Raw genomic sequence first — 19,540 nt, 5'->3', positions numbered from 1 at the left:
CAGACAGGATGGGGACTGGTCTCAAGGGTCTCAAGGCCGGTATTACAAAGGCAGGATCTGAACTCAGGACGGACTCCGGGCCCCGTGCATCTGACCACTTTGGTCTGTGTCCTTCCTTCCTCCCCGGGCCCCCCAGAGAGCAAAGGTGAGATGACTTAGGATATACAGAGCTGCTGCCAACAGCGTGAGTGGAGAAGCTGGGAACTTTATGATCGTGATTCAGAGATACAGTTTCAGCAGGAAACCCAATCCCTAGGCAGCGTGTGGGAAAATGGCACAAGTCCAGCCCCTGCCCAGCCCCAGGCTAGAATGGGCTCCTCTGTGGCAAATCCCTCCCCATCCCCCATCGACATCCCACCCCTAAGGCAAGGCCAGGGGGCCTCCTCTCACGCCAGCGCTCTGGCTCCAACCTCATGCTCCTGGAAGTAATGGGTCAGCATCAAACCCATCCACCTGTTCTCCCCTGAGATAAGAGAAGGAGCCAGGATGTCTTGGCCTCACTCCTCCCCAGATGTCCTCCCAGCTGTGTGTTAACAGGCCACTGGGGTGGATTTCATGCCTCAGCCCCGGGAAGGACCTTTCAAGGACCACCAAGGGGGCCGTGAGCCGATGCAGGGAGTGGGGACGGGGCAGGACAATTTCTAAGGGCCTGGGATGGAGAGGGGACACAGAAGCCCAGGGTACAACGATGGGTCAGGTCTGAGTACCCTTCCCTACCCGGAGGTGGGGACGTTGCCAGTGTCACCCCCATCTAGATGGGACCCAGGCCCTGAGTTAAGCACTAGGGGCGGGTAATGAACTTGAACCACCTTCGACTCCCTTCCTCACATCTGCTTCCAGCTCAACCACTTTTCTCGCGGCGTCTCTGTTTTCTTTTCGTCAAAGTCTAAACGACCACCAGGCGGATGGATTACCTTCAAAACTTTGGACAAAGCCAATGTGCTGCTCCTCTCTCCTCGGGATGGATCACTCAGAGGCCACCCCTCTGCCCCTGAAAGGGGGGGACAGGGCAGGCACGGAGCGGGACATCCGCGTTCCGGCACGAGGGCAGGGGGCAGAAATGCCAGTCCAGGTACACAAGGAGCTGACTGGCATGCGCGGAGCAGAGCAGAGGGAGCAAGGACGCCGAGCAGGTGACGCAGCTCAGGACAGCAAGTTTCCTTCACCCCAGAAGCCTGGCTGGCCCCTGCAAGACAGCTCTGCGTCCGTGCCCTACGATAAGCTCCCCCTTTGGCTTAAGCTGCCTCCAGGGGGCTTCCACGTGTAGAGCCGGGCGTCTGAGCGAAAACATCAGAGCTAAACGGAGATACGGTCGATAACGAGCCAATCTGTGCATGAAGCCACTGGAGTCCCTGGTTGACGCTGGGGTCTGCAGAGCCAGAGCGATTAGGAAGGACGGGGTAGGGGCCGGGTGCGCCAACTCTGCTGATCCTTGTGGCGTGCCAGGTGCCCCCACGGAGTGGGTACGAGCCCCATTCCAGACAAGAACAGGCTGTAGAAGCGTAGGGACAGCAGCTGGCAGGCAGCAGAGCAGACCCGAACCCTCGCACGCACGGCATTTCCTATTACCACCGCAGGCACGCAGGTCCCGGGGATACACAGGACCCCAGGCCCAGGGCAAGCACCGAGTCTTGACGTGTACCTGTGCCCGGAACACGGCGTGCTGGCCCTCCTGGGCTGTCGGGGCAGGTGCGCAGGGGGAGGAGCGAACCCAGACGGTGGGGAGGGCAGAGGAAGCGCATCAACCCAGACTCCGCGAACGTGTTCGGCTCCCGGCTCCCCGTGCTACCGCTCTTCCACAGGAGACAGCGGAATGAGACGGCTCAGGAGCGAGGGAAGGACCCGGGCAACCGCCCAGGAGGGTCGGCCACGCGTGTGGGCCCAGGCCGGTGCTCTCCGCTGGCGGGAGGCCCTGGGCCACGGTGCTTGAGGGGGCAGGTGCGCGAGCCGCACGGCCGGGGGTCACACCCAGGCTCCTCCACTCGACGGCTGGTGACCCTGGGGAAGTCACTTGACTTCTCAGTTTCTCCTCATCAGTAAGATGGGAATGAAAATAGCCCCTAACTGCCTAGGTTGTTCCGGGCGACTCGAGTCAATATACGTAAAGTGCTTAGGACAGTACCTGATACATGACGCGTAAGAAGTGACAGATATTATCGTTGAGTCCTTGGGTCTTGCACGTGGCTAACTCCCCACCCCCAAGATGCGGCGCTCCGGGTAAGCTAACCTAGAAATCAGGGGCTACTGGCCCAGGGGGAGCGAGAGAGGAAAGAAGCCAAGCCCGGAGATGCAGACGGAGCCGAATCTGCAACGCCAGCCACGGAGCGGCCTGCCCCGCACGTGCAGCTCTCAAGGCATCCGTCCAGGTCTGGGAGCAGGCTGCGGGGGGGTCTGACCCTGTATCACCACCACGGAGGCTGCGGCTGAGGCCTGGAGCGGCTTATTCGAGATCCACAGGGAAGAGCGACAGATCCAGGGGCGCCTCGCTGGCTCAGTCTGTTTCGCGTCTCCCTTCGGCTCAGGTCCTGATCCTGGAGTCCTGGGGTCAGGCCCGCACGGGCCCCCTGCTGCTCCCTCAGCCTCTCCCCCTGCTCCTGCTCTCGCATGCTCTCAATAAAGAAATAAAATCTTAAAAAAAGATCGTTGGGGCAGCCCAGGTGGCTCAGTGGTTTAGCACCGCCTTCGGCCCGGGGCTTGAACCTGGAGACCCGGAATCGAGTCCCACGTCGGGCTCCTGGCGTGGAGCCTTCTTCTCCCTCTGCCTGTTCTCTGCCTCTCCCTCTGTGTCTCTCATGGATAAATAAATAAAATCTTAAAAAAAAAAAAAAAAGAGTGCCGGTGCCAGGATTCACAGTGGGAGAAAGTGGAGGAAGAGCTTATCCTAGGCTGACACTCTGGGGCCCGGATTCTCACCCACAAGCCTTCCGGCCGCTGCTGGGCACTGCTCGGTCACAGCACTGGCCACAACGCCGCATGGCAGGCGCCCGTCTCTGGTCTGCTTCCTGCACTAGACAGTCACAGGGCCCCGGGCATGCTTGCGGAGGCAGGAGGGCAAGCGTTCTCCTAGACCCGGGCGCTCAGGCCCACTGCGAGACCCCTTCAGCCGGAAGGTTCCAGAATGTCTGGAGGGGACGGGAAGCAAAAGGATGCTGCTTCTTACGCAAGAGGCAGTGCAGTTTATGGTGAAATGGATGAGCCTGAATCAGGCCTTGTTTGAACCTTAGCTTGACCATGGACTGGCCGGGTGACCTCGGACAAGCTGCGTGGCCTCCTGGGACTCCTCTAAGTTCCCGCATACCTCGGCCTCATGCAACAGTGGGGTGACCAGTCTACAGAGAGGCACCGGGCGTGGGAGGGAGCGGATACCGGCTGTTAAAAAACACAAAGCACCCTCATACCAGCAGGCGTAGTAAGTGTCCCTCGGGCCCTCGAGCGCTCCTCCTGCCACCCTGGTCACGTGGGCCCTTCCCGGGGACTCCCCCAACTTGGCGTCCACGGGGTTAACATCCGGCCTAACAGGGGGCCCCCAGCAGTCCTCTCCAGTTCTGCAGCCTGCAGCAGTTGTGAAATATTTTGCACGTGACCCTTGACTGATCTCTCATTGTGAGGATGAGTGGGTTTATGCAAGCAACGCGCTCAGCACGGCCAGCAACAGTGAGTGCTCGATTATGTCGCGCGTTGTTTTGCGAATAATCTCCAGTGACTCCTGTAGGTGAGTTTAAGCGACCGCCACGGATCCTCCTCCGGATGGAGGTTCCTGACCGACCTCGAGAGCCCAGGCCTCGACTGAAGTCTCAGGCCCGGAGTGCTTCCTTCTCGGGAGCCCAAACCCTGCAGCCAGGCCCCCGGCGGCCCCAACGCTATGGGCTTAGCTGAGGTGCCAGGCAGGGGCTTGGGTGGGCTCCGGGTGGCAGCAAGAGCAGGGGCAGCCTCTCTACCCGCCTCCTGCGAGTGGACCCGCCCCGGGAGCAGGGTGTCAGGCAGCCCGGGGACTGAGGCTGGCCCCCGCACCGGAGAAGGCCTCCACGTGTGGCTGCTGCCGCCCTTCAGGGCAGTGGGAGCAGCAAGCAGCCCTGGCCGGTCTCCCTGCCCCAGCGGGCCCTGCTGCATGCCCTGGTGCCACATGGGGGGAGGATGGCGGGGGGCCCCACACAGTGAGCACGGCAGCAGCCCCCGACACCACAGCACTGGCAAGGCTGGGCGGATCCACAGAGGACAGGATCCACACACTTGGGCAAGCCCTAAATTCTAGGGCCGCACCTCCTGGGACACCCAGATGCCAGGACAAGAACAAGCCCTCTGTGACAAAACACGGTGGCTCCCGTAAGGACGAAGCCCACGGCAAGGTCCAGGGCACGGCAACCAGAACGCTCTGGTGGCATCGTGAAGAGCGGAGGAAAATGAAGATGTGAGTGTAGGATAAGGCAGGGTGGGGGGCGTTCCCTTCGCCCCCGGAGGGGCCATCTGCTCCAAGGGCTCCTCGCCAGCTAGTCCCGACCCAGTCCTCCTACTCCATCCAAGCAAAGCGGGATGACGGGAATGCACGTCCCCTTGTGCCAAGCGTTTCTGATGCCTTTAAATAGCCCCCCAACTCCCCAGCCCCTTAGGAAGGCATCCTGCGCGGAACCAGCAGGCTGGGAGCTGGGGGTGGCCCCCCACGACGTGGGCCTGCTCCCTGCAGGCTGGCCTGCCCTGGCTGCGGGCGCTCCCCGGGGCTGGGGGTGCGACACCAATCCCCGGGCACGCAGAGAGCTGGACCTCGGGCCCCCTCAGAGCTGCTGCTCATCTGGGGGGCCACCTCTGGGCGCCGAGACGTCCTCTCTCTCGGTGCCTCTCGCCGCTGCAGAGGGAGCACGGGCGTCTTCACGCGAGCAAACAGACGCAGAACTTGACAGAGGCCCTGGGCCGGCTGACCTCCCCCGCAGCAACCTCTCCAAAGGACCAAGGGGCACAGGGTCCTTCTGGGGACCCTTCGGGGCAAGCCCTGATGGCTCTCCCCGGTTCCAATGTTGCCCAGAGCCCTGAGCCCAGCCCCGGGCCACGCCGCTCAGGTCGGTCAGGCCCATCCCAACCCCCCGTCCGGTCTCATTCCCTCTCTCCCTCCCTTTGCCACCTCTTCCTGCAGACAGGACCCCACGATTTTACCTCCCCATCACCTCCTGCTCCCTCTTCCAGCCCCTCCCATCTCTGCTGCCGGGATCCCAACCTTCTTTTGAAACCACAGCACTTCCCCAGGGCGTCCCCTCCACGCCCGGTGGCACCCACGGGCACACGTGCCCCACGCACCGACTCGTGCTCCCCCTTACCCTTTCTGAACTTTGCCACTGCACCTGCCACGAGTGCCTGGTGTGGGACTGAGCGTGAACCCGCTCGCCTCCTCATCCAGCTGTCAGACGCCGGCCAGCGGGGCCCAGAGCCGCAATCTCAGGGGTGCACAGCTCACCCACAGCACCTGCTTGATGGGCAGATTCTGAAGCTCAGCTGCCAGCGAGGGGACCAGGGGGCGGCCCGGGGGGACCTCAAGGCTCCTGGAAGCAGCGTGTCATAGGGGCTAAGTCCAAATCCTGGGTCTGCTGCTCGCTGGCTCCACCGGCTCTGAGCAGATCCCCTGTAGCTCCGTGCCTCGGTTTCCTCCCTAACCGTCCATAAGGCCAGGATCCCGGGATGATTGAGCACTGACTTATTATGCGTCAGGGCAAGACCGACGCCTCTTGTAGCCCAAGCGATTGACGTGTTTGTGATTATTGTTGGATGGTCGTGGTCCTGGGGCCCACCTGCTCCCCAGCAGAGGCAGGTCCTGGGAGGGGCCCTTCAGCCGGGGAAGGGGGGAGTCCTCGGCCCCCTGGCAGCTGACGGAGCTGCAGAGAAAGCCGAGGCCTCCCGGGTGGCTGCCAGCTTCCCCAGAAGGGAAGGGCCTGTTGAGTGAGTCGCCAAGGGCAAAGGGAGCCCGTGTCCTGAGCGCCCGAGGGGTAACCAGCCCCCACGGTGCTGCTCTGGGAGAGAAGCCAGGAGGCCGAACCCCTGCAGCCTCTGTCTGGGGGTCTCTCGGAGGGAAATCATTCTGCCCCGGTCGTATCTCAGACTCTCTCAGACCCGCCCGAGTCTCGCATACACCCAACACGTGCACACAAACGCACCTTCAGCTTGTGCAGATTTGCTGGAGGCCAGTGGGTGCTCGACGTGACGCACACAAGGCCCTGCACACCCTGTGTCCACACTCGGCTCCCACCTTCCCCACGCCCCTAGGGCTACCTGCGAGACACCGTACCCCCCACAAACCCGGTACCTCCACACCCTCGGCTAAGTCTTGCTCTCAAAACGCAGCGCTAGCCTCCTACCCAGCCCAGGGGCCCAGTTCCACTCCAGCTCTCCACGGAAGCACCCGGGGCTTACGACCTTCTTCTACCTCCCAGACCAGACCACCCCCAACGGCAGCACCCCCCCGCCCCGAGACCCAAAGGATGACCCCAGGTCCCCTGGGTCCCAGCAGTGAGCGCATGCTAGCGCCCCTTGGGCCTGCTGGGCTGTGCTCGCTCTTGGTTTCCACACCCCCGGGGCACAAGAGCTGGCACCCGAGTCGTCCCCTACGGCCCAGAAATGAGAGGGCTGTGGGGGCCGCGCCCACTCCCATGGCCCTGAAGCGTGTCATTGAGATGTCTAAAATAGAGCCGACCACGGCCCAGGCCCAGCCCCTGGGGAGCCCTGGCCGCCTTGCTGAGGGCTGGCTGGAGCCGACGCACCGTGTACAACAGCGCCGGCAGCAAGACCTGGAACCTGCTGGAGCCAAGGCTCTCAGGGGTGAACCTGCAGCCTGCAGATGGGCTGGGCTGGGCGCTCTCCCACCCGCACCCCCACAGGCTCCCACCGGGTCCTCATTCTCCTCCACTGCACGTCCCACCCTGCAACTTGCCCCTTGTCCTGCCAGAGGCCTAGATGCAGATTGAAGGTGAAGAGCCCTGACCCATCCCACGAACTCCAGGCACACCTGCTGGGCTCGCCCACCCGTGGGTGGCACCGCTGGAGACAGAAACAGCTCGCCGGGCACCTTCCCCGTCTGCACCTGGATCTCCACTGGTCAAAAGGTAGCAGAGGCCTGTGTACACCGAACAAGGCAGGACGGAAGCCTGGGGGCCATGGTTTTGTCCCCTGCTGGGAGGCCCAGTCCCCAAAAGTGACATGAGGTAAGGTGTGGGAAGCGGCGTCCTTCTGAGGGCTGACCCGGTGTCCCGAGGGGCCCACGCAGGGCCAGTGAGCTGCACCTTCCCCCAGCTCTTCCCCTGCATGAGAGGGAAGGCTGCAGGCTCCGGGGCCTTCAAGTGCTTGTGGGTAACCCACAGGGGGTATGGGAGGAGGTCAGCCAGCGCGAATGAGAAACATGTGGGCCCCCCCCCACCCCGCAGGCTGGCGGGCACAGGTTTCCAGGCGGCAGGGCAGAAGCCGGGTAGACCCACTGGGCCGTGCCATGTGCGGAGGCGACCTTCCCCGCAGGCAGGGGTGCGGTCCAGGTGGGGAGCCGACGCCCCGGGGCCAGGAATCAGGTGAACAGCTCCTCTCTCCACCAAGTCTTACTCCAAAACGAAAGACTAATAGAAGGAAAACCAGAGGAGAGAACAAAGGGAGAAAAGATAGGATGGAACACGGCTGAGTGTCTGACCTCCAGCATAAGGGGGGGTATCCGAGGGCTCCTGGGCCCATTAAGCGGCTGCCTTCGGCTCAGGTCATGATCCCGGGGTCCTGGGCTCCAGCCCCACATCCGCTCCCTGCTCCGCGGGAGCCTGTTTCTCCCTCTGCTCCTCCCCCTGTCACTATCTCGGTCTCTTTCTTTCAAATACATAAAGAAAATCTTTTTTTTTTATTAAGGGAGGGAATATCTGAAAGGCAAGCCAGCTTAACCTGCAAGGATCCAGATGACAGGTTTGGACTCATGCGTGGAAATTCTCAGAAAGAAGACTCTCAGCCTAACAGGCTCTCCAATAATGAGCGAGCGCTTTCCAGGAAAACAAGGTAGTGAGCCCTCTGTCACTAGGAGTGTGTAAACAGAACACCCACCTGCCTCTGATGCCGTAAGAGGGATTAATTTCAGCTTTAGGTGTGGGTGGCTCAACTAGACGTTTCCACTCTGCGGTTCCGTGAAATCCCAAGGGAAGGGGGGGAGGGGGTCGCGCTCCCTGCCTGTACCAGGAGCCTGCAGTGTGCTGCAGAGGTGGAGCGGCCAGCAGGGTGCTGAGCCCAGTGTGGGATGCTGGGGGCTCCCTGCAGGACTGGCTCCCCGCTGAGCCCCAGGGGGCAACCGGCACCTTAGCCCTCAGGGTCAGAGTGTGCGTGGAGGGGCAGCTGCAGAGAAGCAGAAAGTCACCGGGAGAAGATACCTGGTGCTGGCAGCCTAGGCTTGGGGACAGGTCCTGGGGGGGCAGCTGTGGCCACAGCAGCAGATATGTGCGTGGGGGCGTGGAGGACAAGAGGAAGTATGAGGAAGCACCCGAGGATTCCAGGGGACTTGGTCCTGTTGCCCATTCTGGGCTTGGGGCCACCCCGACGATAAAGGGCATCTCCCCGGGCTGGTTTACGCTGCAGGGAAGCGCAGAAGCTCCAGGCAGTTCCCCTCCACCTGCTTCTCCCCAGAGCAGAGAAACCGCCCCCAAAGACCTGCTCACGCATCCACCCACGACTGAGACGCAGAGCCCCGGCGGCCACGTGAAGAGAACAGCTTTGCTACCGCAGTCTGAACAAGGAAATGGCCAAAGGATGGGACCAGGACCGGGATGGGGCCCCCGGAAAGCACAAAGTCTTCACAGGGAAGAAAAAGTCGTGAGCAGGTGAGAAAAGAAATGTTCCCCTCAGTGCTAACCCCGAGGAAGGCAGGCGGCCTTGCAAGTGGAAGGTTCTGGGCCATTTCTTCTCCACGTGCATGCTCACCTTCAGCCTGGGACTCCTCGAGCATCCTCCAGCGGCCCGCTGTGCCCGGGGAAGGCCAGAGGTGGGCTTGGTGCTCGCGTCCCTGCTAGGCCTCGGGGAACCCGTGGGAAGGCCTGGAGAGCGGCTCTGGGCATGGAGCCTCTGACCCGAGGGTGCTGGGCGAGGCTGCACAAACCACCTGTGTCTGTCCTTTGGCCCTCAGTTCTTTTCTGGAGAACTCCTCTCTCCACCCAGACCCCCCAGTGGCCTGAAGAAAAAGGAAGTCATTTCTTACCCCCCCACCCTTGGTTCAAAGCATCCCCAACACACTCTGGAGGGTAAACCCCACCCTCACCCCACCCCCCTGCAACCCACATCAACCAATTGGCTTAGAAATGGATGACTTCCGTCTTCCTTCCCCAGTTCCGTTGGCTCTGAGCCTCGGCAGGGCCTGACTGTTGTCATGGCAACCCCTCCAGACACCTTCTTGAGGAAGTGGGACCAGGAATTCCAGCCACCTGGGTTCCTTTACACCCTGACCTTGAGCTGCCTTGGCTGTTCCACTTTGTCCCTTTGCCTCGAGGGCTGAGGAAAGGAAGACTGAATGTGCAGGGAGGGAGTCAACAGACTGATTTTCCTTTGAGATCCTAAGGCCAGGGCTGCTGAGGCAGGAAGAGGGTGGTTTGGGATGGCAGTTTGCATTTAAATGGCCCGGGACCATTTTCAAGCCTGATGTCCTTAATCTGCAGCCCCCTCCCCATCACGACAGGTAGGGAAGAGCCATGGGAGGGTCTCTTCCATTCCCAAGTGAGGAACCTGGGTCCTAGAGGAGGTCCCTGAGCTTAGAACTTCTGGACGGAGGGACTCAGGACTGCAGCCTCCCAACCTACCCCCAGGCCCAGGTCTGCTGCCATTTCCTCCCTCGGAGCCAAACTGCCTGACGTGGACTATCGGCCGGGGTCCAAAGGCATCTGATTCCCGGGATTGGCTCATTTTCCCCTGGGCACTCACCCTTCAGTCTTCCAAGTTTCCAGGGTTCCCCGGTGGGACCCTAGTTATTTGGCAGCTTCCAAAGTTCCAAAGGAAAGGGGGCACAGAGCCTGCCTAGACCATCTGGGTCCCAGCTGATTTCTGGGAAAGGAATGATCGAATTTCAGCTCCTCTCTTTTATTCCAGAAAGGCTCTTACTTGGAGCGGCCTCCCCCCTCCTCCCCACCTGCTCCCCAGAAATGGGGTCTTGGCAGCTTCTCGGTTCGGGATGGCACCAAGGGATGTGTAACCTTTGACCCTTAGCCTCCCAGGTAGGGAACAAATACTCTGTTTTTAGCCACCATCCTGAGGCACTGAGGCAGCAGCCCCTCTCCCCCTCAGAAGCCACCCTGCTCTCCAGCTAAGGCTGGTCCTGACGGCCTGGGACACCTTCACATGCTCAGAGAGACTGACCCAGCTCTGTTGTCCCCTAGCCCCCGAAAGGCTCAGTCTACCCTCCGCCCCAACTCCCACCTTCACACAGAGGAGAGATTTTTGCCTGAAGGCTCCAGCTCCCACCTCCCCGTGGTGCCAAGCACCGTCCCCCAGGTCCTACCCACACACCCCACCCCTGCCTTGGTCCTTAGAGCCCCAAGCAGTCCAGCATGTGTGCCAGATCTTCTACCCCTCTCCCCCCACCAGAGGTCTTAGCCCCTCCGCCCCCCTGCAGGCTCAGCAGGTCAGGGCAGGGGCCCATGTCCAGAGACACTTGCCTTGGTCAGGCCCCTCTTGACCTGCTGACTCCCCTTTCTCCATTGGGCTCCCAAATGGAGCCAGTGACTTAGGGACACAAGCAGAACCAACCTGCCTTCCACGACGAGCTCAGAGAAGGCCCTAATAAAGCCCTCGATGCTTTTGACCTTGCATTTTCTGCAACTGGGAAGTGGGGGAGGGGAGGTGTCCTCTCCTTATCTTAAGATTCCCAGAGAAGGGCTGTGGCACAAGTGTGCTTTGGGAATGACAACCGCTGAATAGGAGTAAGGGACCCCAGCTCAGGTTCTCCCGTCTCCTGCCCTCCACCTCCACCCTAGCCAGCTCTAGGACTCTCCCGCAGAGCTTCCCAGGTGACCACCTCTTGAAGAACAGCTGCGAGGCAGCCAGGCCGTGGGGCAGTCCTGGGTCTCGCAGGTGTGGGGGGCAGCCCAGATCAGCTGGGTCATCCCAAACAAGTGAAGCCCTGACCTTGAAAAGGGAGCTGTGCCCTCTACTTTTCTGAGTCCCTAACACTCCCTTCCCCTCCCCAGGAAACAGTCAGAGACACTCAGTTCCTCTGCTCTAGCACCATCTACACCCCTTGCACATCGGCCTCTAAGTGGATGGGGAATGTTCCTCCCGAGCCCTAGAGCCCTAGAGCCCTAGCCGAGCCGGCCTGCCTGCCTGCCTCCTGCCTCTTCTTGCCTCACGTAGGATTCAATTATCACCTCCTTAAGCTTAAAGACCTCTCCTTGCCAGTCCTCTAGCACAGGGTCCCCTTCCATTTTCTCCACGGCCCTCCTGATGCCTGGAATTAGGTCTCCGCTATCTGTCTCACCCTGCTGGGCTGTAGGCTCCGAGTGGGCCGCCCCCCAGCGCAGGGGTGACACTTGCCCTTTGCAGCGGGAGGCCGCCCTGTCGGCTTGGGAGCCCCCAGCCCCCCCCACCGGTCCCTGCGGACACGGGGCCTTCAGGACAGAGCTCTCTGGGGCCTTCGCCTGGGCGCAGCCTCCACGGCCCGCAGAGCCCACGCGCGGCCTGCAGGGGAGGCTCCCCATCCACCACTCCCAGAGGCTCCTGGCGCGTCCCCCCCAGGCTGCGGGCCGACACCCGCCCGCCCCTCCACGGGCGCCCTCCACGCCCCTTCCCAGCCCCCAGCGGGCCGGGCAGCCTGCTCCCCCGGGGAGGCCCGGGTCCCAGCGCCCGCCACGCAGCCACCGCAACAAGTCTGCGGACCAGGGGCCCCCGGCTCCGGGCCTCGCCACCACCCACCACCCTCCGCAGCCCTGCGGCCACTGTCCCCCGCGGGGCCCGGGCTCTCCGGGGAGGGCGAGCGCAGTTCCGGGGCCGCTCCGGGTTTTTTGCATAGACCCTTCAGGCCTGGAGAACAATGGAGCAGCCCCGCGCTTCCTGCGCCCGAGCGAGCTTTGTTCCTCCCTTCCCGCCCGCTCGGCTTCCAGCAGCCAAAGGGCAGAGGCTTCCCCGTCGGCCGCGAGCCTCGAGCCTCGAGCCTCGGCGCCCGGGCGCTGCCCCCTCGGCTCTCTGCGAACGCCCGGGGGGCAGGGCTTGGGCCGGCCGGGTAGGGACCTCGTCCAGATGCGCGCAGCTGCCCGCCCGCCCGGCCGGCCGGCTCCGGCTCCGGCTCCGGGCCAGACCCCCACACCCGGGAAACCCGACGCGCGCTCCCGCCGGGATCCACAGAGGAAGCGGAGCCGCAGCTCTGCCCTGCTCGGGGGCCAAGCGGCCCTCACATCTGCTTCCCCCCATCTGTCCTCTAGATCCGGGGCTCGGCGGCCTCTCCCCAGCAGTGATGCTGGATGCAGGCTCGCCGGGCGCAGGGCGGGCGCGACGCGGCCCGCAGCCCGGGTCTCCCTCCGCCCCAGGTCCTGCCATATTAGGGCTCCGGGCTTTAGGACCGCAGCAGGCCAGGGCGCTCCGTTGCCGAGGCTCTGAGACCCGCACACCATTGTCCCGCCTCACCTCTGGGCATTGGGAGCGGGGCCTGGGCTCCTGCCCGGTGGCATCTCTAAGACGCGCGTTAGCCCTGCGCCTCTGCGGGGAGGCCGGCCGGCCCTGCACGCGTGGGCCCAAGGCCCCTCTCGACCTGAGCCAACGGAGCCCCCCCACCCCCCGCCACCCAGGAGGAGGGGAGGGGGCGGGGGAGGGGGAGGGGGAGCGGGCTGGCTCTCCCCACACCTTCCCCGCAGCTGCCCAGGGGGAGCCCCGGGCGGGGCGGGGCGGGGCGGGGCGGGGCGGCGGGACTCACCCAGCATCTGGCTGAAGAGCAGCTGCTCCAGGTCTCCCAGCACCGTGACCACGAGCTCGGGGTCCACCTTGAGGAAGGCGCGCTCCTCCTGGCCCTTGGCGGCGGGCGCGGGCGCCGAGCCCTTCTGCGCCTTGGCCTTGCTGCAGAGCAGCTCGTCGTCCGACTTGCCGTCGTCGCTCACGGCCGCCTCGGGCGCCTTGCTGAGCGGCTTGACCTCGGCGTAGGGGCCGCGCGGGATGCGGCTGGGCTTCCCCAGGCCGGGCGCCAGCGGGGCCAGCGGGGTCTTGGCGCCGGCCGCCGGGCCGCCCTTGGCCTGGAAGAGCGAGTGCTCCGACTTGGACAGCGTCTTGGACATGAGCGCGCCCTCGCGGCCCTTGGCGCCCGCCTTGCCCAGGCCCTTGGGCGCCTTGGCCATGTCGTCGCTCCACTCGGGCTCGTACAGCTGCAGCTTCTTCTCCGAGTCGGTGAGGAACGAGAGGTTGGTGAGCGACTTCTGCTTGCGCAGGTTGGAGGCGGGGGGCCCGCCGGGCGCTCGGCCGTCCACGCTGCCGGACTTGAAGACCTTGAGCTCGGCCGCGCCGGCCTTGGCCCCGCCGCCCCCGCCGCCGCCTCCTCCGCCGCCGCCGGGGGCCTTGGCGCGCTTGGGCAGCATCCCTCTGCCGTCCCCCGCCGCCCTGCGCCCGGCGCCCCGAGCCTCGTCCGCGCCCTCGTCCGCGCCGCCGCCGCCGCCGCCGCCGCCGCTCAGCTCCAGCTCGGGCTGCGCGCTCTTGACGCCGCTGCCCAGCATCCTGCCCGCCGGGAGCGCATGGACGATCCGCGCGTCTGCAGGCCCGGCGGGGCGGGGGCGGGGCGGGGGCGGCGCAGGGAGGGGGCGGGGAGGGACGGAGGGAGGGAGGGAGGGACGGAGGGAGGGAGGGGGAGAGAAAGGACGGAAGGAGCCGCGAGGACGCGGCGGGGAGGGCAGGGCGCGAGGGCGCGGGGACGGAGAGCGGGGACGGGAGCCGGGGGGGAGGGAAGAGCGAGGCCAGCGGGGGGCGGGGAGGAGGGGCGGGGCGGGGCGGGGGAAACACAAATTAAAACGGGCGGAGCGACCCAAGGACGCGGGGGGCGGGGGGCGGGGGGCGCGGCGAGGTGCTGGGGCGCGGGTCCCGGTCCCGCCGCCCGCCTGGGTCCCGCGGGCCGAGCGCGCTCTCGGCGGCCGCCGGAGGGGAGGCTGCGGCTGCGGCTCGGGGCGCAGGGGGGAGGGGCGGGGCGGGGAGGGGCGGGGAGGGAGGGAGGGAGGGAGGGAGGGCGGAGGAGCCACCCGGAGGAGGGGAGGAGTGTGCGCGCCGCGGGGAGGGGGACGCGCGCGCGTCTATTTCTGGCCCGGGAGGGGGCGGTGTTTGCGGCCCGAGATGCAGGGGCGGGGGGCGGGGGGCTCCCACCAGGTCTGCGCCCCGCTCTTCACGCGGAGGCGGCACGGGTCCTGGGAGGGCACCGAGGTCGCCTGCCGCGCCCGGGGGGAGGGGGGCGCCAAGCATCCGTCGAGATGCTGCGGGGCTGCGGGGCCGGGGGAGGCCGGCAGCGGGGCGGGAGGCCCTGGCTGCTTCCCCCACCCCCACCCCAAACCGCTGCGGTTTCCCTCCTGGAGACTCCCAGTTCCACCTCTCTGCGGTCTCTGAGGCTCTCGGCTGCCCTCCAGAGGTAGGGGGCACTGCCAGGGGTCGGGCACAGGGGACGGGACAGGCCCACTGGGGACCGGGCTCAGGGCGTGGAGGAAAGGACCAACCCTTGGGATCAGGAGCCTGGGCTCCCGGCCTAGTGGATAGTGGAGCGCGTGACCTTGTCAAAGTCACTGCACCCCTCTGGCTGGCCCTCTCCTCTGACGGTGGTTCTAATACCAGCTTACTGGGGAAAAGGGCTTTGGAACTGTAAAGCGCTTTGTCAAACCGAGGAAATCAGGTGGAGGCTTAGCGCGGGTCCCCTGCGGGCCTGACCTAAAGGGAGACTGCAGAGCAATTTAAAAAGGCAGCATTTTCTTAAGCTTCCTCCCCCCTCCCACCTGGACTCAGCGAAGAGAGATGGAGCGGAAGGGGTAGGGGCCCAGAGGGAGGGAGCCAGCAGCAGCCGGCCTGGGGCTGTCCCTCAGTAGAGGGCGACACTGCCCATTCTCCCAAGTCAGTGGTGCCAAGTGGCCTGAGCAAAAGGTTCTCAGGCAAGAAAGGGGGGGACAGGGGGAAAGCAGAGGGGACGTCTCTGGAAGCAAAGCTTGCTCCAGGAGAGACAGGCCGCAGATGGGGAGCCTCACACTGGGGACTGTAAAGCCCTAAGAACACTTTTTTTTTTTAAGTGTATCTATTTTTTTTAGTAATCTCTACGCCCAACATGGGGCTCGAACTGATGACCCTGAGATCAGGATGTGCATGCCCTTCCAACCGAGCCAGCCAGGAACTCTTTGCCAGAATGTGCTACCCATCAGACTATCTGCCGACCCCGTCCCCAACCTCCCTCTCCCTAGCTTCCAGCCTGTCCCCTTAGAAGCTGGAGAGCCCAGCGCCCGAGTCTCGTGGCTCACCCACTCCCGTAGTGCTAATCATCACAGCCTGCCTCGTGCGAGAGGTATTTGTGTACATGTCTGTCTCCTCCACCAGCACTGCAGCTTTCTGGGTGCAGAACCGTGTCTCTCAGCACCCCGCATGCAGCAGATGCTGCAACTGTGTTAGTCAAATGAATCTGGAGGCCCAAGTGCTGTACGCTCGGCCCGCACCACCCTACATGGCTCTTGGGTCCTCCTAGCGCCCCCAGGACTCTCCCTTCCGTAATCCGGGGGCTGCAGTGAGATGCCACAAAATCTGCAAGGACAGGGATCATGACCAAGGGGATGTGCTTCCTACCACAGCACCAAGAACACAGAGTTTTCAAGCAGAGGGGTGTGTGGTAAGAAGCACGGACCCCCGGCTGGGCCTTGGTTGACACAGAGAAACATGGAGAGTCTCCCCCCCCCCCCCCCCCCCCGCCGATGTCTGGCAGGGAGTTCAAAACAGACAACACAGATCTGGGAAATAGCATCCTGACCCCGTGAAAAAGCAATGTCACATACCCCAACACTCTCTCATCAGATGGAGACACACAGGGATGTGGATACTGTCTGCAGGATGACAAGAGAGACCGGACCCCAGAGCAGGGACCCTGGCTGTCTCATTCAGCGCTGCAGCCCCAGAGTCCGGCCCTTCCTTAGCAGGTGCAGGAGACGTGTGAGCGCAGGAGTGAGAGGCCGTGCCCTTGGGCCGAGTAGGTAGAGGAGGTCCTGAAGGCTTTCTGGAACCCCCAGCAGGATCAGGAGGGAGGAGGGGAGGGTTCAGGCCAGGAGAGCTCAGGCCAGGAGAGCAGGAAGCCGGAGGCTGCCCAGGCTCACGCCCCACCGCCTCAAAGGAGCAGAGGAAAGGGGCTGCGTGCAAAAATTTACCAGAACATCCAGGGGGCACATGCGGGCTGGCCTCGGGAGTCTGGACCTGGCGCTTAGGAAACTCAGGGGCGGAACCGAGGCTTGTGCTTTCAGATAGTAAAGACAAGCAATGAAGCTCTGGCGAAAGGGACTTAACGCTGTATGGCCCCAGCACCTGCCGGGGTACAGGGAGCACCCAAGGGCTGGGGCCAGGCCTGGGATTTGCTCTCTGGGTGCTTATGAGGTCCTCGCGCTTATGCCCAAACACAAGATCCCAACTCAAGGAAGGGACCGGGCCCATCACTGGTGCGAAGTCTTGGGGGTAACCACGCCCTTCCTCCCTCACCCCACGGGTCACCTTTAATGAAACTGCAAAACAATCACCTCTTAAATCCTCGTCCTTACTCGGAGGTCATTCTCTAGTTTGCAAGACACACGCCTAGTTCAATCCCATGGGAACCTCACCTTTCCTAAAAATAGCAATTTGAGAATCTGGGGATACGTGTTCTCTGATTTACCAGGTTACTGTAGCTCTTGCTTGTCCCTCTGTGCTCTTTCCCTGCATGTGAAATCAGCTCCTCTTTAGTTTAGTGTTTTTGTTTTTTGTTTTTTTTTTGAGATTGTATTTATTTATTTGAGAGAGAGAACAAGCCAGGGGAGAGGGAGAGGGAGAGCCAGACTCCCGCTGAGCAGGGAGCCCGGTGTGGGGCTCGATCCCAGGACCCCGGGATCATGACCTGAGCCGAAGGCGCACACTTAACCGACTCAGCCACCCAGGCGGCCCTCAGCTCCCCGTTAGTAGACACGGGGAGATTAACTGGTTGCCATCTGGCTGAAAACAGTGTTTCCACTGTGGTCCACTGCCCCCAGCAAGCCTGACACGGTCTCCCCTATTAGGTTTATCTGGCCCCCCATCTCCTGTGGGTTTCTAGCTTTGTTCCCGTCAACCTTCAGAATTGCTACGAAGCACTACTCCACCTGTTGCTCTGTCCAGCTGCACTTCCGTGCCCCCGCGTGCCCACTGCCCCCGGCACATGACGCTCCTCTCTGCCCTCCCTGGCTCCTGCATTCCAGCCTGGCCTCTTCCCTTTCTTTACTCCCCTTTGTTCCTGCGCGCCTCCTCTCCAGGGATATCCCGTGCCCCAAGTCCCCAGGTCCCTACCTTTCCTTCAATAAACAGCTCCTGAAATTCTACTTCCTTCAAGGAGAGAGAAATGTCCAGAAGAGAGGCGCGAGGCCCCCACCATCAACTCCCTCCCGCAAGAGGGGCCACCTGACAGTTCATGAAATGGAAAACACCTTCCACGCTCATCCCATGAGTTAGTTCAGTGCTAATCCCCTTGAGTGCGAGTCCTCTCTCCATCCACCCGGTACCGCGCATCTTCCCGCTGCCACTCTCTCTAAAGGGCTGTGCGGTGGCCATGTGGTGGCCTCTTTAAAGAGTCATCTTGGCATCCTGGAACTTTCAGACACTCCCTAATGCGACCTCTCCCTCTCTCTGGTTCTTTTTTGATTCCTTTCACATCCCTTGAGTTTCCCACCATCCTCTACTGCAGTGGGAGCCTCTGCTGCCGTGGCAACAGCCATTCCAGCATCAGTCGATAAAACCAATATGTGCAGAATGTTTCCTCGAGTGATTCCTAAAAAGAGAGGGACCTGCCCTGTCACACCGTCCCCAAACCCGCCCCGAGCCCCTCCTACTCTGCCCTTTCCTCTTTCCCCAAGCCGAGGAACAGATAGAAGAACAGATAGGCTGGGGATGGTCCGGGGATGGTCCGATGAGAGAGATCCTATGTGGTGAGGGAGAGGCCTGGCTGGGCAGGGAGCGGGTACCGGTGACGTCAGCGCCCTGTGGAGGGCAACTGGGTCCTGCCCAGTCTCTAAAGAGGAGGCGGGGAAAGAGGCCGGCTTGGAGTCCCAAAAGAAAGCCCCCAATTCTGGACTCCCCAGAACCACTCCTCATCCATCCCACTCCATTTCCAAAGGCAATGGCAGTTTCTGCGATGGGGCGAGATGAGTGATTTGACCACATGTGTTGACCAAGAACTTAAAGCAATCTGAGGAATGAAGAGACAGGCACACAGCCAAGGAAAGGCAAGCTGTGTGATTTTACATTCTCACACCATGTGCTGGGGAACAGATGCAACCCAGGTTGTCTGGGGGGGGGGGCTGGGGAGGGTCTATGGGCTCTCCCCATTGGACTGGAGAGGGAGGAGGAGAGAAAAAGGTAGAAAGGAGAGGTGGGCTGCCCCCACCCTGTTGACCTTGAAAGGTGACTTTGGGAGAAGAGGGGATCTGAGGGAGGGGGGAGTGGGCAGGTGAGTCCACACGTGGCTCCCTCAAGAGCCAAGTCAGAGCAGGAAAGGGTGAAGACATTTTTTTTGTTTTTTTTTAATGTTTTTTTTTTAAGATTTTTTATTTATTTGTTCATGAGAGACACACGCAGAGAGGCAGACACAGGCAGAGGGAGAAGCAGGCTCCCTGCAGGGAGCCCGACATGGGACTTGATCCCAGGACTCCAGGATCACATCCTGGGCTGAAGGTGGTGCTAAACCACTGAGCCACCTGGGCTGCCCAAGAGTTTACTGGATATCTGAGCCCACGGTCCGGATCCGGAAAGCAAGAGCTAGGCCCCTAGTCCCATGACTCTGCAAGCCCAGCCAACCCACCCTGGGGGACAAGCACCCTTTCTACGTTGGCTCCGCTCAGATCCCTAGGATGAGGTTCTTCCATCACCTCCCTAGCAGATTCCAATACCTATGCCTCTGTGGAAAGCCCTCCAGGATTACTCCCCACCTCCTCTGCCTTTCCTCTGCCCTGTCCTCCCCCTATGTCATTCCACCCATCAGCAGGGACTTGGTGAGCACCCAAGGCCGGGCTGGAGGCTGCCAAAGTGGCTGGGGCTCAGCAGCCTTGTCTGCGTCGGACCACAGCTCCCCAGGGCTGAGCTCCAGTTCTGGGCCAGCTCCGAGGAGCGCCGAAGGACAGACACAGATTCCCGCCCTCGTGGAACTCCCGTTCCAACGGGAGACAGACAATAAATCAGAAAGAAATGGCAGCTACTACAGAGTCCCTAGGAGTAAAACACGGCAGGAAGAGAATGTGAACTGTCCCGGGGTAGGGGTCGAATTTTCAATATGGTGGCCAAAGAAGGCTTTAGTAAGAAGGTGACATTTGAGGCAAAAATCTGAAGGAAGAGAGGGATATCTGAGGGAAGACTTCCAGGCAGAGGG

General features: G+C 62.5%; 1 protein-coding gene across 5 annotated transcripts in view; it reads right to left on the bottom strand.

Annotated features, from left to right (window-relative positions):
* Positions 1-19,540, bottom strand: part of NAV1 (neuron navigator 1) — a 245,829-nt gene that overhangs the window by 138,650 nt on the left and 87,639 nt on the right. For 4 of the 5 annotated variants that reach the window (XM_055319071.1, XM_055319072.1, XM_055319073.1 and 1 more), the window contains exon 4: positions 12,884-13,705. The exons of the other annotated variant lie outside the window; for it this stretch is intronic. In XM_055319071.1, coding sequence (XP_055175046.1) covers positions 12,884-13,705 — 822 coding nt within the window. The remainder of the gene's footprint in view (positions 1-12,883; positions 13,706-19,540) is intronic. 5 annotated transcript variants of the gene reach the window in all.

This window comes from Nyctereutes procyonoides, unplaced genomic scaffold, assembly GCF_905146905.1.
Source record: "Nyctereutes procyonoides isolate TBG_1078 unplaced genomic scaffold, NYPRO_anot_genome, whole genome shotgun sequence".
NCBI classification, from domain to species: domain Eukaryota; kingdom Metazoa; phylum Chordata; class Mammalia; order Carnivora; family Canidae; genus Nyctereutes; species Nyctereutes procyonoides.
The sequence above is the reverse complement of the archived record's forward strand: the minus strand, read 5'-3'. Positions and strand labels throughout refer to the sequence as shown.